The sequence below is a fragment of the Pleurodeles waltl genome, chromosome 7 (genome assembly GCF_031143425.1).
Source record: "Pleurodeles waltl isolate 20211129_DDA chromosome 7, aPleWal1.hap1.20221129, whole genome shotgun sequence".
Taxonomy (NCBI): Eukaryota; Metazoa; Chordata; class Amphibia; order Caudata; family Salamandridae; genus Pleurodeles; species Pleurodeles waltl.
Window position 1 is genome coordinate 969,793,181 of NC_090446.1, and position 14,987 is coordinate 969,808,167.

Sequence of the window (14,987 nt, forward strand, 5' to 3'; positions counted from 1 at the left end):
ACTGATTAGAGTCATTAATGTCCTTCAAAATCTTGCAGATTTTTTTCCCTAAACAAAAATTCAGCAAGATTGTCACAGAGTGCTTGTGATGCTATGATGTCCTGTTTCATACACTCTGGGTCTGATACTTATCGCATAATATCAAATACCTTTTTGACATTGTTTGGAGCAGCCAGAATGACATTTGCATAGTAATCTGCTTTTGATCTACCGATCTCCCTCTTGTATTCATTTAGATAATTCTTTAGAAACTTTTTGTTCTCCTCTTTGATAATTCTTTAGAAACTTTTTGTCCTCCTCTTTATGGGAGCTATCCCACTCTTCTCTCAAGTTTCGTACATGCTTGTTTTAACATTTTTAGGGCTGCGCTGTACCAAGGGGTAGAGTGTCTACTAAGAATTTTTAGATTTTTTGTGGGTATTTCTACATCTTGGGTTCCTAAACTTCTTTCCTCTAGAGCTTTGGAAGTTTTCTTCCAATGTTTTACCGGAATCAACTATGGTAGACTTGTCAAATAACCTGCCTTGTGTTGACTTCTTGAGTTTATGCCATTCCATGCCACATCGCAGTCTGGCTATCCCTGACTTAGGGGTACTAAGTTCCCTTCCATGAAGAAGAATAGTTACTAATGCATGATCAGTCCAGCAAGTGGTAAAATGTCTTTCATAGAGATTAACCCCTCAGGGGCAAAGATGAGATCCAGGGTCTGACGACCTTGATGGTACCTTGCAGTTCCCTAAATGGAAGTGATATGTCTTCCTCAGCCCTCATGTTAAAGTCTTGTAAGATAAAAAAAGGTTTGAGTGAGGGACATATTAGAGATGACCTCTATGAAAGGTTGCAGGCACATACTCAAAGGGACTGGAGGACGATAGCATAAAATAACAGAAAGGATACAACCTTTTTCATCTTTTAGAGTAAAACCCAGCAATCACGAACCAATTGGTTCATCTAGACTGAGGGAAACAAAATTACATCTTTCACTAAAAATGATTCACACTCCTGCCCCTCCCTTGTTTGATGTGGCACCCAACAAACTGACCCATTGTAAGTGAAGTTGTGTGAGGTTTTGTTGTTTTTTCTATCCCTTGCCCAGCAAGCCTTGCTTTGGGCACTGTTAAAGGCTACTTAACAGCAGTTTCGGCCTTTATGTAGTTGTCCGATCAGCCCTCTCTATTTAATTACCTATTGTGATGAGATTTTTGAAAGTTTTGCAACATTTCCTCCAAAACCCTTTGTGATGCCACAGTGGGATTTAAACTTAGTCCTCACTTTTCTGATGTGAACCCCTTTTGAACCACTGAATAGTTGTAATTTGTCTACTGAGGCATCTGTTGTTGAAGTCTGTCTTTGTGATTGCCATAACATCAGCTTGATACATGAGCAAGCTGCAGGCCCTTTCTTTCATCCCAGTTTATACATTCTTCCCAGAAAAACTGGTGTTGTGGAACCCCAAATTCCTTTATACTAAAAGTGGTCACTCCATTTGATGTCAGACAGGCTATCAACCTTTTGGCATTCATTACTTCACCTCACCCCTCAAAGGAGGAAGAGACACTTCATTGGTTCGACCATAAAAGGGCACTAAGCTTTTATACTGATTGTACCAAACAACATTGGGTGGAAGCTCAGGTCTTTACAGGGTTTCTGAAACAAAGAACAGAAAGGGCGTGCAAAAATGGACCAACTCTTAATGCATTGTTCTCTCCATAAAGATCTGATACACACTGGCTGTTAGACTTTTCATTCTTGGCGCGGTCTCCCTTAACTTTTTGCCTCTGTTTCCCAGGTTGTTGATGCATGCTGGACTCTGATTTTGCTGTTTTTGTTACTCTGGGCACTTAACCACTGCTAACCAGGGCTAAAGTGCAGGTGCTCCTTTACAAAATGTGTATGTAATTTGCTTATCCATGATTGGCATATTTGATTTATTAGTAAGTCCCTAGTACAGTGCACTAGAGGTGCCCAGGGCCTGTAAATCAAATGCTACTAGTGGGCCTGCAGCACTGTTGTGCCATCCACATAAGTAGCTCTGTAATCATGTCTCAGACCTGCCACTGCAGTGTCTGCGTGTGCAGTTTTTAACTGTAAATTCGACTTGGCAAGTGTACCCACCTGCCAGGCCTAAACCTTCCCTTTTCTTACATGTAAGGCACACCTAAGGTAGGCCATAGGTAGCCCCAAGGGCAGGGTGCAGTATATGGTTAAGGTAGGACATATAGTAATGTGTTTTATATGTCCTGACAGTGAAATATTGCTAAATTAGTTTTTCACTGTTGCTAGGCCTGTCCCTCTCATAGGTTAACATGGGGGCTACCTTTAAGTCTGATTAAAGTATAGATTCCCTTTGGGAGCGGATGGACGTGGAGCTTGGGGTCTCTGAGCTCACAATTTAAAAATACATCTTTTAGTAAAGTTGATTTTAAGATTGTGTGTTTGAAAATGCCACTTTTAGAAAGTGAGCATTTTCTTGCTTATACCATTTCCGTGACTCTGCCTGTTTGTGGATTCCCTGTCTGGGTCAGTTTGGCAGTTGGGCTGGTTGCACCTCACGCTAGACAGTGACACAAAGGGAGCTGGGGTGTAGTCTGCATTTCCTGATGACGCATCTGTGCTAGTAGGGAGGGGAGGAGTGGTCACTCACACCTGAAAGGGCTGTGCCTGCCCTCACACAATGCAGCCTCCAACCCCCTGGTGAGTGTCTGGGGCCTGGCCTGGGCAAGGCAGGATTTCACATTCAAGAGAGACTTTGCTTTGAAGTAGGCCTACTTCAAATGAGAAATTGGTTATAAGAAGGGCACCCAAAACCACAGAGTTTAGAACCCTTCTGGAAACCAAGAGAAGGAAGCCTGGTGAAGAGCTGAAGAGCTGAGGAATAAGAGCTGCCCTGCATGTGACTGTGCTCTATGGAGCTATCCTGCAGTTGCTGCTTCTGCCAGAGTAAGAAGGCAAAGACTGGACTTTGTGTGCCTTCCATCTTGTGAAGGTCTCCAAGGGCTTGATTTAGAGCTTGCCTCCTGTTGTTTGAAGTCTCAAGGACAGCAAAGACTTCTCTCTGCCAGCACCTGGAGTCTCTGGAGAGACTCCTACTCTGCCAAGTGGTGCCCATCCAGTTGCTGGGACTTTGAAAGGAGAAGCTGGCAGCCTAAGAGGAAGAAATCCACGCACAGAACACTGTGTGGGGAAAAGATCGACGCAACTCCGATCTGCGGCTGAAAAATGGACGCGCCGCTGGCTTTATGGCTGAAAATCGACGCTCTCCTGCAAACGCGACCAAAGAATCGACGCACAGAGCTGAAGAATCTGTACGCAGCATCGCTGACGGAGGCTGGTGAGATCGCAACCCGTGCTGCGTGGTTTTGGGATCATCATGAGGCTGAATTTCTGATGCAAACACTGCTGGGCGTGTAAAAACGACGCAAAGGCCTGCCCGGACCCGAGAGTGCTGACCGGATCGACGCATCACTCTCCTGCAGCTGCAGAGAGAAGAAACGACACACCCGACAAAAGGAGAAATGACGCAAGGTCTCGATCGTGAGTGAAATCGACGCATGGCAAACCCTTTTTGACGCACACTCGGCCGTGCGGGTTATTTTTGACTCACCCATGGTACATTTTCACGCTAACAGTGTTAGTGTGTGTTTAAAATTACATGAAGACTCTTTTAGCATTTTCAGTGATAACTTGACTTGTTTATTGTGGATTTTTGTCGTTTTGGTCTTGTTTTGTTTAGATAAATATTTTCTATTTTTCTAAACCTGTGTTGTGTCATTTTGTAGTGTTTTCATTAAGTTACTGTGTGTGTTGATACAAATACTTTACACCTAGCACTCTGAAGTTAAGCCTACTGCTCGTGCCAAGCTACCAAGGGGGTAAACAGTGGTTAACTGAGGGTGATTCTCTTTTACTCTGACTAGAGAGAAGGTCCTTGCTTGGACTCGGGGTAACCTGACTGACAACCAAAGACCCCATTTCTTACACTGGCCATGAAGCAGTCCTCAGAAGACTTAACAGACTCATTCTAGCAGGGCCAAAACTGCTACCACTGCAGACCTACACGGAGTTCCTGTCCTGGACATTTGTCATGTGGCTATATGTGTGTCTGCACACATGCTAATGAAGTACTACTGCCTCATCAGTCAGGTCCAGACATTTTTCCTGCTCTGTCCTGCAAGACTCACCACCTGAGGAGGTTCTGCTATGGGAACTATTCACAAGGGGAGGAATCTGTGGTTAGGATTATCCATCAGAAGAACATGTTACTTACTTTCAGTAACAATTTGTCTTGTAGATATTTTATCTAACTGCAGTTTCCTCACTGACCCTCCTGGTGTTCCATTCTGGGCTCTTTCTCTATCTAAAGAGGACCCAGTTTAGAGACCTGTATACTGCTCATGCTAGTCCGCCGATGGGCTCTGAGTCTTAGGGTGCGAATAGCCTAAGATAGCAACTAGAGTCAGCCCACATGGGTGGCACTTATATGTGACTCCACTCACCACTTCTGAAGTGCAACAACATCTGCACGGAGCCCCATGATGCCACCATCCATCATGTAGAAATACTACTTTAAAGCTTCTGAATCCAGCCTGACAACCAGGGAATTTTCACAAGATTAGGAATCTGAAGTTTGATAGAGTATCCATCTAAAAGATAGGTACTAAAGGTAAGTAACTAGTTCTATGTGCCCTTCAGCTCTGATCTGGAGTTACTGTCCTTGGACCGTTTTCCAACAAATTGAGTTTTGCAAGGTAATAGCAAAAACGTCTCAACCAATGTTATCAGGCTTTTATGTAATGTCACCCTTGTGGTAGTCATGTGTTGCAGTAGGGCCAGCAGCGAGCCTGTGTTTGATGCCTGTAACCGAAGCATGACTCTAAGTCATGTGAGAAGTCTAGCAAATGCACACCAAGCCCATCAAGAAGCAGAAGGCTAAACCTTTCATATTGCTGGCCTGGTTCAAACATTCGCATGAAGAGTCACTCTGGCTTAGCTTCATGCTCTGGGGTAGATCTCAAAGTTGGCAAATTCATTCCCTGACTTCGGCTTTGATGTTGATTTCGGAGCCAGACATAATGGAGCTACTGGCACTGGCTCCAGACTCAGATAATTATGATCCACCTCTGGGTTTTCCAGCCCCTGTTGCTGATCCCTAGCACATCACACCCTTCTCCCAGGCAATGCTGGCTTTCTCTGGAAAGCTCTGTTCTGGCTCTCTCATCAAGTAGCCTTCAGGACCCTCAACCAGGCTCCAGCCAGAAACTCCAACTCTGGCACAGATTGACTCTGCTGGGACTCCACATGATGCTGTTCCACCAGAAGCAAATTCAATCCTTCCACTGCGAGCCTTGTGGTTCTCCCACTATAGCGCTGTGGATGGCACCAGTGCCATCACTGATGCTGTCAGTGACATTTTCAGATTAGTTGCACAGTTTGATCAACTTTCCAAAGATGAATGCCATCCCGGTCAGGTCCAGAAGCAGGGAGCAGTAGCAGTTGGAAGCAGCTCTTTACAGTCATATGCCTGGCAGCATGTATTTTGGTAGGCTCTGTATTCAGACCCTATTCAGATGCAGAACACTATTGTGAGGATATGAGTGTATTATACGATATGGCTGTGGGGCCTTATTGTGGAATACACTTGCAAAAACTGTCTTCGGTCCAGTCAGGCTCAGTTTTATCACCTTTAGGTCAACCATGGGTAGCTGAGGCTTCGAACACCAAGGCTTAACAAAGAAACATAGTCTAAAATATCTAACAATACCAAACAACCAAATAAGAAAGTCAAACAACACAAAGAACCAGAACACCAATTTATAAAAAAGGGTATATTTTATGAATTTGTATTGACCTTGATGAGCAATATCCACTAGCAGGTTCCGCAGATACAGATTTTAGAAGTTATCACTTTTAAATGCAACTGCAAACAAGCATTGGTTAATAAAAAGTTTGCAAACTTCTGAAAAGTTTGAACAGTTACTTGACTACTCCGGCCTGACTTGGGCAGCCAAATCACAGTAGCGCATACATGCACTACAGTGGTACCTCAACACTGGGGAGTCCCCATGGACAACATCCATATTTCCCCAGAAACAGCTCTATATCTTTGGTGGTGGCTGATGTCAGATCACTTGTCATGCTGGAACTCCTTCTGCCAACCACCAGCAGTGGCCATGATGGTGACTGATAACTAATACATTGGTTGAGGCGGTCATCTTAATGTGTTCATGATATTAGAGGCCTTTGGTCTCCTTCAGAGTAGAAGTCTCATATGATTCTGCTCAAACTGAGTGATCCACCTGGCCCTCAAGGCATTCCTGCCCTCCATCTGTTATTGGTCTATTAGGTCATGATGGACACTACCACAGTGTGGTATGCCAAAAGCGGAGGGTGATGTGGGCTCTAACCCTGGAGGCACTGCAAACATGATCTTTGGCAAGACTCACGATATCTGGCAGGTGACTAACAATCTGACAGACTCCCCGAAGATGTGGCTGGACAACCCCTACTAATGTCAAATTGCCCACTATGAGCAGCAGCTTTAACTGAAGCTAGTCCAACATTCAATCTCTAGGACGTTCATCCAGGGGAAATTGTTTGCATTAATGAGAAGCACTGTCTACATCCCTCTAAATATGTGGGTTCTTAGTAAGCTGTGCCAGACCTATACACAGATTATCTTAAAGGTGCCACACTGGCCTGCAGCAGGTGAGATGCGCTTATCTCCCCTACCTGTCCCTGTGCCCTCCTCTTCTACTAAGGATTGACTTCCTTTAGCAATGGGAGTGGCAGGTCCTGCTTCGGAACATTCAGAGTCTCCACCAACATGCCTGGAAATTAAGTGGGGCAGTCTGAGTTCATTTGATCTCCCTGCTGAGATGGAGGACTTGATTGTTTCAGATTGTCATCCCTCCACCTAATGAGTTTACTCAGGACTTTGGTCCCATTTTATCTATTGGTGCACCAAGGTGGAAGTTGACCCCATCAGGGCACGCTTATCTGATGTATACTGTTTTGCTTGGCATGGGAAGGCTTTGCTATCGACATTGTTAAAGGCCATTCACTGGCTCTTTTGTTTTCTTTGTTTACCAGATAAGCCATTGTGGTTTGTCTCCTGTAGTTATGCATTTTTTAAGGGGTTGATGCATTTTTTCTCCTTTCTCACTTCGCTATGCCTTGGTAGGATTTAACTTGGTGCTCACGTTCATGAGGGGTTTGCCCTGTGAGCCTTTGCACAGTTGCCATTTGTGGCTGCTTACATTTAAAACTGTTCTTGATCTCCGTTATCTCTGCTCAGCGCATAAGCAAGCTGCAGCCTTTGCTATCCTTGTTTGACCACATATTTTTTTTACAAACTGATTCATAAGACAGGCTTCTTTCTTGCCAAAGGATTTCCTCCCAATTCATGTGGGTTGGTACATCACTGGACCAACACTGAAGTTGGTTCCCAGAAAGGTAAAGCAATTCAGAACCCGACAATTTCCTACTGGATCATATTAAGATCTGCTACACTCTTGGAAAGGAGGAGCCTCCTGAGGGCAACAGTGGTCATTCACCTAGAGCGAAGGCTGCTTCTTTCCCATTGGCTGGAGATGTCTCTGTCCTAGTTTTGCCAGAATACAACTTGGTTTCTGTACATGTCTTTAAGAGCTATTGTTGCCTTGACTCTGAAGTTTGTAGTGATTCACATTTCGCTAGATCTGTGTTGCATGACTTACTGGTTTGACCACCTCCTCAGACCCACACCTTGGAGTTACTGCGTGGATTTTGATTCAAGAGATGACAAACCTGCAGGTAGAAGTGTCTGATCCTACCTGTGGTCATGCAATTTTAATAAGTCCCCTTAGCTGTAATACACTTTAACAGCTGTCAATCCTGGTGGCCTCATCTCTCCCTCAGAGGGTGTGGAAAAAGAGACCAGGAACTGGCGTCAGTGCTTTAGGGTGGCTCCTTATTGGGCTGTGTGATGTGCTGTCTGGAGTGTGTTTTGGAGCAGACACAGAGTCGGGAACCACTTGCAAGAAAGCTTTTGCAAGCCAGTGTGGCACCTGGAGGGAATTCAGGAGGTGTGGAAACTGAAGGTAGATAGAGTATCGAGCAGAAAGATCGTTATCAGAGATAAGTAACATGTGCACTTGTTCTTTCCTTTGCTTTTAGGCCGACATTCGCTCTAGAGAGTACATCCGGAAGAATTTTCCAGAGCACGTGAAGACTGAAGGCCAGCCTGCCTGAAGGAGACAGAGAAGTACGTGAGGTTGTTTGGGACACTGCCTTTTTCATCTCCTCTTGCCTTCAGGAAAGATTGATCTATGGTGCTTCTCCGAGGCACTCACCTGTCGGGATATCTTGACAGTCTTTGTATGCCGGTCAGTCTTACGTTTGATGCCCCAAAGAGTGTATCCACAGCACAGAACACCTCCCCCGCAGGCGGTGGCAGTTACAGGCAACAAGCGATTGACACTACTGATGTGGTGAACGGTGTTTAGGAAGGGGTAATAATAGACTGGGGGAGGGGGTGCATACGACTCGTGACTCCTGCAATGTCCACAGATTTCATGGGAAAGGAGTCTGTTCTTCTCACCTTTATCACACCGTGACTCCCTTTAGAGAAGTGGAGGACGTGGTACCCTATTTGCTCCGCAGTGACCTCATTAGAGAGGCCAAGCATTGAATGGGCGAATTCGCATTTGAAGATTCCTTAAATCACTAATAGTATCTCTGCAGTTTACAGGGATACGTCGACTACATCAACGGATGGAAATAGAAAAATCTTCAATGCATTTCCTTGTTTTTATTTTCTTTTTAGACACCGGACGCTCCTTCTGCTGTGCCTCCCGGAGAGGAAATATGAAACAAAGCTCCATGATTCAAGGCCCTAGACATCTGATTTTCAGTGACAACCGCCCCAACCTCCGGCTGTCATGATAGAACTTTCTCGAATCTTTCTGACGGGATAAGACTACCAGCATTCTGTATTTGTTTTTGGATGAAGGGGCTGACGTACGGTTAAAGAGGCATGTGCCTCTGAAAAGGCCTGTCATGGCCCTAACACTTCCCCGTGCACAGCTGACCTCCTGGTGGTGAGTGTGAGACTGCAGGGGCCCCGGCAGAGCTGCGTGCAGGGAGGCAGCGCTGGGTTAGAAGTGGGGCTCTGTAGGTCAGGATTGCTACCCATTGGGAGCGTTGGCGTCATCAGAGGGTTTTGAAGACCAGAGAGTGCTGCAGGACAGGATGAAGGTGCTTTGAGCTGCAGGGCCTCGGCGCGGGCACAGCAGGCAGCTGAAAGGACTTGTCCAAACATGTTGGCATAGGTGAAGTGTGCCATGTAGTGTAATCAGATGGTGTAGACTGCATAGCTGTGTGGGTCCCCACACAACAATTGTACAGGAGGATAAGGGACAGGACTGAGGTGCGGTTACAAATGTCTCAGGGCCGTGGTTCTGTGCCAGCATGACATGAGGTGTGCGGGTGCTAGCATGGGAGCAGCTTTGAGTGATGTCTGTAAGCCCTAGTACTGGTGCAGTATAGCATCATATCTCTGGGCCCTAGTACTGGTGCAGTACAGCATCATATCTCTGGGTCCTAGTACTGGAGCAGCATAGCATCATATCTGTGGGCCCTAGTACTGGTGCAGTACCGCATCATATCTCTGGGCCCTAGTACTGGTGCAGTACAGCATCATATCTCTGGGCCCTAGTACTGGTGCAGTATAGCATCATGCATCATATCTCTGGGCCCTAGTACTGGTGCAGTATAGCATCATATCTCTGGGCCCTAGTACTGGTGCAGTATAGCATCATATCTCTGGGCCCTAGTACTGGTGCAGTATAGCATCATATCTCTGGGCCCTAGTACTGGTGCAGTACAGCATCATATCTCTGGGCCCTAGTACTGGTGCAGTATAGCATCATATCTCTGGGCCCTAGTACTGGTGCAGTACAGCATCATATCTCTGGGCCCTAGTACTGGTGCAGTACAGCATCATATCTGTGGGCCCTAGTACTGGAGCAGCATGAGATGATGTCTTTGGACCCTGGTACCGGAATAGCACGGTTTGTGAGAACTTGTACTGGAGCAGCATAGCATGATTTCTGTGAATCCTTATGCAGGAGGAGCATGGCATATCTGTAGGGTCCAGTACTGGAGTACCACACTACTGAAGAAACATGGCATGGTAAACGTCGTGGTTAAGGTGTCTGTGTTCAACAGCCTTTGAGGTTAATTGACGAAACCACATGTGAGTGCCAGTACAGGAATATCCGGACTGTTGCTGCAAAACACTGATAAGTTATTATGTGGGAGAGACGGGCGGGTTATAGGGAAAGACTAGGACCGTTTTTTTTTATAATAGGGTGGACATTTTACACCATTAGGGTAGACCTGGTCATGTTTCAGATTTCATGTTGGATTCAACATAGTGTGCATTGTAGGGGTGGATTGAGCCGTACTCTGAATTGTTGAGTGATTTGAGACATAGTTTCAGAGTATAGGGGTGACTTGAGTCATTCTCTGATTTAAATTGCTGATTGAGACGAAGTGTGGAACATGGAGTCAGATTGAGGAATACTACATTTCATCAAGTGGATTACGATTATCTTGTTTTATAGAGATGAAATGAGACATGAAGGGAATGTTAGGGGCATGTTGATGCATCTTCCACTTGATGGTTTTAATTGAGAATTATCCTAGATTTTAGAGATACATTGAGGCACACAATGTGTTTTAGAGGCAGGTTGAGGCATACTTCATGTTACAGAAAGGATTGAGATTTACTGTAGTTTCCAAAGATGAAATGAGACATATTCTACGTATTAGGGTTTGGTTGAAGTGCTTGGTAAAACTCTGGTTTATTAGGGAGCATCAAAACACACTACAGTTTAAAGGGGTACATGACACGTATGCTCGATTTTAGGGACAGACTGAAAATTGTGGGCATTTCTGGGGTGGACACTTTCATACTTCATATGGGAAGACATACTTCATATGGAAAGTGTTGATAAAGTCATTCCCTACGTTGTTGAGTGAATTAGCACATACTTTGCATCAGAAGGGTCGAGTAAGTCATTCTCCGGGTTATAGGGCTGGCTCAGACATACTCTGGATTATTAAGGTGGGTTAAAACATTATTCAGGTTTCAGGGAAAAGATAGACATATTCTGGATATTGGGGGAAGGGTAATACTTTGGCATAAATTCAGACATACTTCAGATTGTCAAACATATTTAAACATACTTCAATTCATTAAAGCAGGTTGAGACAAACACTGACCTCTAAACGTAAATTGAGTCTTTCTCCAAATTGTAACAGAGGTTGGATTACTGTCAGTCTTCATGGACTCTTCCGTCTGTAGTTTGTCTATACATATGTAGTTTTATATTGTTATATTATCATCTGTAATAAACATGTACTTTCATAATATTAATGCTCACTTACTTTAAATCTGTTTATTTCATTGTTTTAGTTTACTCTAGTGCTTTCTTCTTTGGTGCTGAAACTCTCTTGCTTCAGAAGTAGAGGGGCCCGAGGGTCTCTGGCAGGATGATGCCCTATTAATGCTGCATACTTTTTATCAGAGTTAATAAACTTGCGTGAGCTAGGGCTGTGGCTATTCTTCTGCCCTGTTGGTCATGGAGGAGGTTCTCTTTATAAGTCTCTCTAAAAGTATTTTAGCTGGTTTAGATTTCAAAAGCATTTTTTTATACAACAGTAGAAAAAGGAAACTCTTGATGAACAAGCAGAAGTTCAGTTGAATTGTTGTGACCATCATCTGTGCCTTGCTTTAGTATGTGGTCTACTTGAAATGAACTTGGAAGTGCAGACTGCAGTGGGCTTAAAAGCAGAAGTATGAACTAAAACAGTGTTGACAGCAGCCTTTGACTCGGATGTATTTGTCCTTTTTATGGTCTGGCTTGAAAGCACAGCTGTTGCCAGACAATTATGTGAGCATCACTAGAGAGGGACTTTGACTCTGCCCACATGTTGGGAGCAAGGAGCAAGTGTTTTGATTGGGCAAACATTTCGTGCTTCCACAAGAAATTGCTTGCTCTTCACTGTGATAATTTTGTTTATTTATCCACCTGCCCAAGCTTGAACTTTCAGGAGCAGACACATGACACTGCAAGATAATTTATGGTGTATGTGGTTCTCTGGCAGCACCAGAGATGGGGCAGAGCAGCCACCAGGAGCATATACCATTCCGTATGTACTTATAGTTATGTATGTTTTATTGTGATTGGGTCAGGGGGTGAATGCAAGAATTAGTCAGTAGATGGATGATTGGATGTATGACTGCATAGATGAGTGACAGATCACATGTATGGTGACTTACTGAGTGCCTAACCCCGTCAGTAGCACAAAAGGCTCTTTAATTCATAAGCCAGACCTATTGGGATTGTCACTGCTTGTTAGCTAGTGACATGGTTACGAGGCATATTCTAATGTGAATGGTGCAAGCGGGAAGCATATGCTGTAAATAGTGATACATAGCTAAATGGACAAGGTTTGTACATAACGATCTCAAGACTTGTTTCACCTTTTCGCTTAATTTCCTTAAAGAACATTCCATAAACTCAAGTGGCATGGGAGTCTCCAGCTCTGTCTTTGCTCTGTTGGCCGGCTGGGTATTCCACTACATTGAACACTCAATGCTGAAACATGTTCTCATTTGTTGGTCACAAGTTTGAATCCTGGCAAGGTCGACTGATCCTTCCATCCCGTCGAGGTTGATAAATTTAGTACCACTCAATTGGGTAATAGGAACCCCTGTTACGCTTAGTGCTTATGTGGTATGAAGTGCTATAAATACATTAGCTTCAACATTGGCATTATAAAAAGGCGCTGGGCCTAGGACAACTATGAACTGTTCACGGGTACTGTTTGGCACTAAATACACACGCACGACTTAATTAATCATATATATATATATATATTTTTTTTTTTTTGCAGATAAGTACTTCAGACAGTACTCGTCTTGGACAAATACAACGCAACACCACCTTCATGCTCAAGATGCAAAAATCTTTGACATATTAATCTAAAGCCAGACCTATTGGCTTTGGCATTTTTTGCATTGATTTGGGGATTTTCTCATTCCCGCACGGACTGTGCTCGCAGTTCTGTAAGTACATAAATAAATAAACACGTGCATCATTTACCCACACATGCTCTGCTCCCACTTCCTTAGACAGGCAAACCTCAGACTTGTATAAAATCATCAGAAGGACATTTGGCTCCGTTGGGGGAAGGTGGCCTGCATTATTAATACGGGGATCAGGGAGGTCACCACCGTTCCAGGAAATTATACTGCACCAAGGCTGGAAAGTGGGGGGAAGGAGCGAGCCGTGCTAACTGGCTCCGAAATAAGAGGAAAAGAGAAATCTCTGGGGAGTGAAACCAAAAGAGAGCCTTTGAAAAACGGACGCGATTCTATATTTCCGGACCTACATGTTCATTCATCCTCCGGTGAACCACTGCCCCTAGGGAAGTTAAACCGGCTTCTACAACGCTTAATGTGGGGGTTTCTGAGGACTTTGGTGCAATACAAGGAGGCTGTGGGGCCTCGATGAAGACCCTTTCTGAAGATGGGCAAGCGTTTCCTTTCCGTCGCCATGGATACAAACAAGCGACTACCTATCTAGCTAAAAAATAAAATAAAAACTATTTTCATTTCGAGCCGAACCGTGAATTTTTCAGGACTGGAGCGTCATGTTTTGCTTCATCCCCTACACCTCTTCCTTCCGCTCTGCGATGATCTAGAGCATGGGTACTCACAAACAGTTTACCGGGGGCCAACATTTTTGGTCTATGATGTGAGGAGGGCCGCATTGATGCCAGCAATGTGGCACTCAGAAGGAGAAAGTTCCAGGGAGTGGTGCCAGTAAAGTGGGTGTACTAGAAGCGAAATACTTAACAGCCGCACCCTAGAATTAATCCCAGCTTCCTCACTTTATCAAATTGTGTGATCCTAGGCAATTGTTTTGTTCCACTTTTCCTTTTTTCTTCAATATCACATAAAAAAGCACGTCGAAATACATGACTTCAAGATGTGGAATGTGCAAAACCTTCCCCTGTGTTTGATTTAATAAACTATAATGTTTGTGTATAACAGGAACCCAACCCACAGGGTGCACTTAACAGCTGACATGCATTTTAGCTCACTATTGACACTGTTGTCAGGGTGGGGGAAAAACGAACGTAAATTCATGTTTAAAAACTATTACTTAAAAAAAAAAAATAGTTCTCAATGCACTGATAAAATGTGATGTACGAAGGTGGAACGGTTTTATATGTTAATGAAATACGTTTTCTGAATTTTGAGTGGATTTAATCATATTTGTACAATATTGCTTTAAAAATAAAGGTGTTTCTAAAGATAAACAGTGCAGGATAAACCTAGTTACTTCCTTTCTTTAATTTCAGTTAACCTTTACATAAATGCTTGCTTGTTTATTTAATTTCTTGCTCATTGTTAGCACTGATACAGCCCACTGCTGCTTTTGACTTTAGGGCCGCATGTAAAGGTCAGGAGGGCTGCACTTTGAGTATCAGTGATGTAGAGCTTGGCCCCTACAGCAGCTCTCACCCAGATGACATGCATTGGCCCACTTCAGAATTGATGATTGTGTGGGACGACTCCATCAGTCTGCTAAAATAGGGCCAGCCCCTGCGGACATGTGCAAGGCACATTGCATTAACCCGTTCCTTCCTGGTCTCATTGCCCCCAGCCAGGGTCACCACTTTTGTTTAAAAAAACACACCAGCAGTACTTAATGTCCAGGTTCTCGACCATAAATTAAGTGGTAAAATAATATGTTTCATCTGCTGTTGGAATGTACACGGACCATGGGCGTCAACACTAAAACAGACCAGTAAAACTGTAGTATGTACGCCAGCCCCTCCACAGACAATCTTATCGTCAAGAAGCGCACCTAACAGGCCCGGTTCCAGGAGTTTATATCTGCATCGGCCAAAGGTGCGTTTGGGTGGGCTAG

General features: G+C 44.3%; 1 protein-coding gene across 3 annotated transcripts in view; it reads left to right on the forward strand.

The window, feature by feature from the left end:
• ENDOV (endonuclease V) overlaps nt 1-14,350 on the forward strand; it is a 167,642-nt gene extending 153,292 nt beyond the window's left edge. For all 3 annotated transcript variants that reach the window (XM_069199727.1, XM_069199726.1, XM_069199728.1), the window contains 2 exons: nt 8,155-8,242; nt 8,804-14,350. In XM_069199727.1, coding sequence (XP_069055828.1) covers nt 8,155-8,229 — 75 coding nt within the window. In that variant the 3' untranslated portion in view covers nt 8,230-8,242; nt 8,804-14,350. The remainder of the gene's footprint in view (nt 1-8,154; nt 8,243-8,803) is intronic.
• The last annotated feature ends 637 nt before the right edge of the window (nt 14,351-14,987 follow it).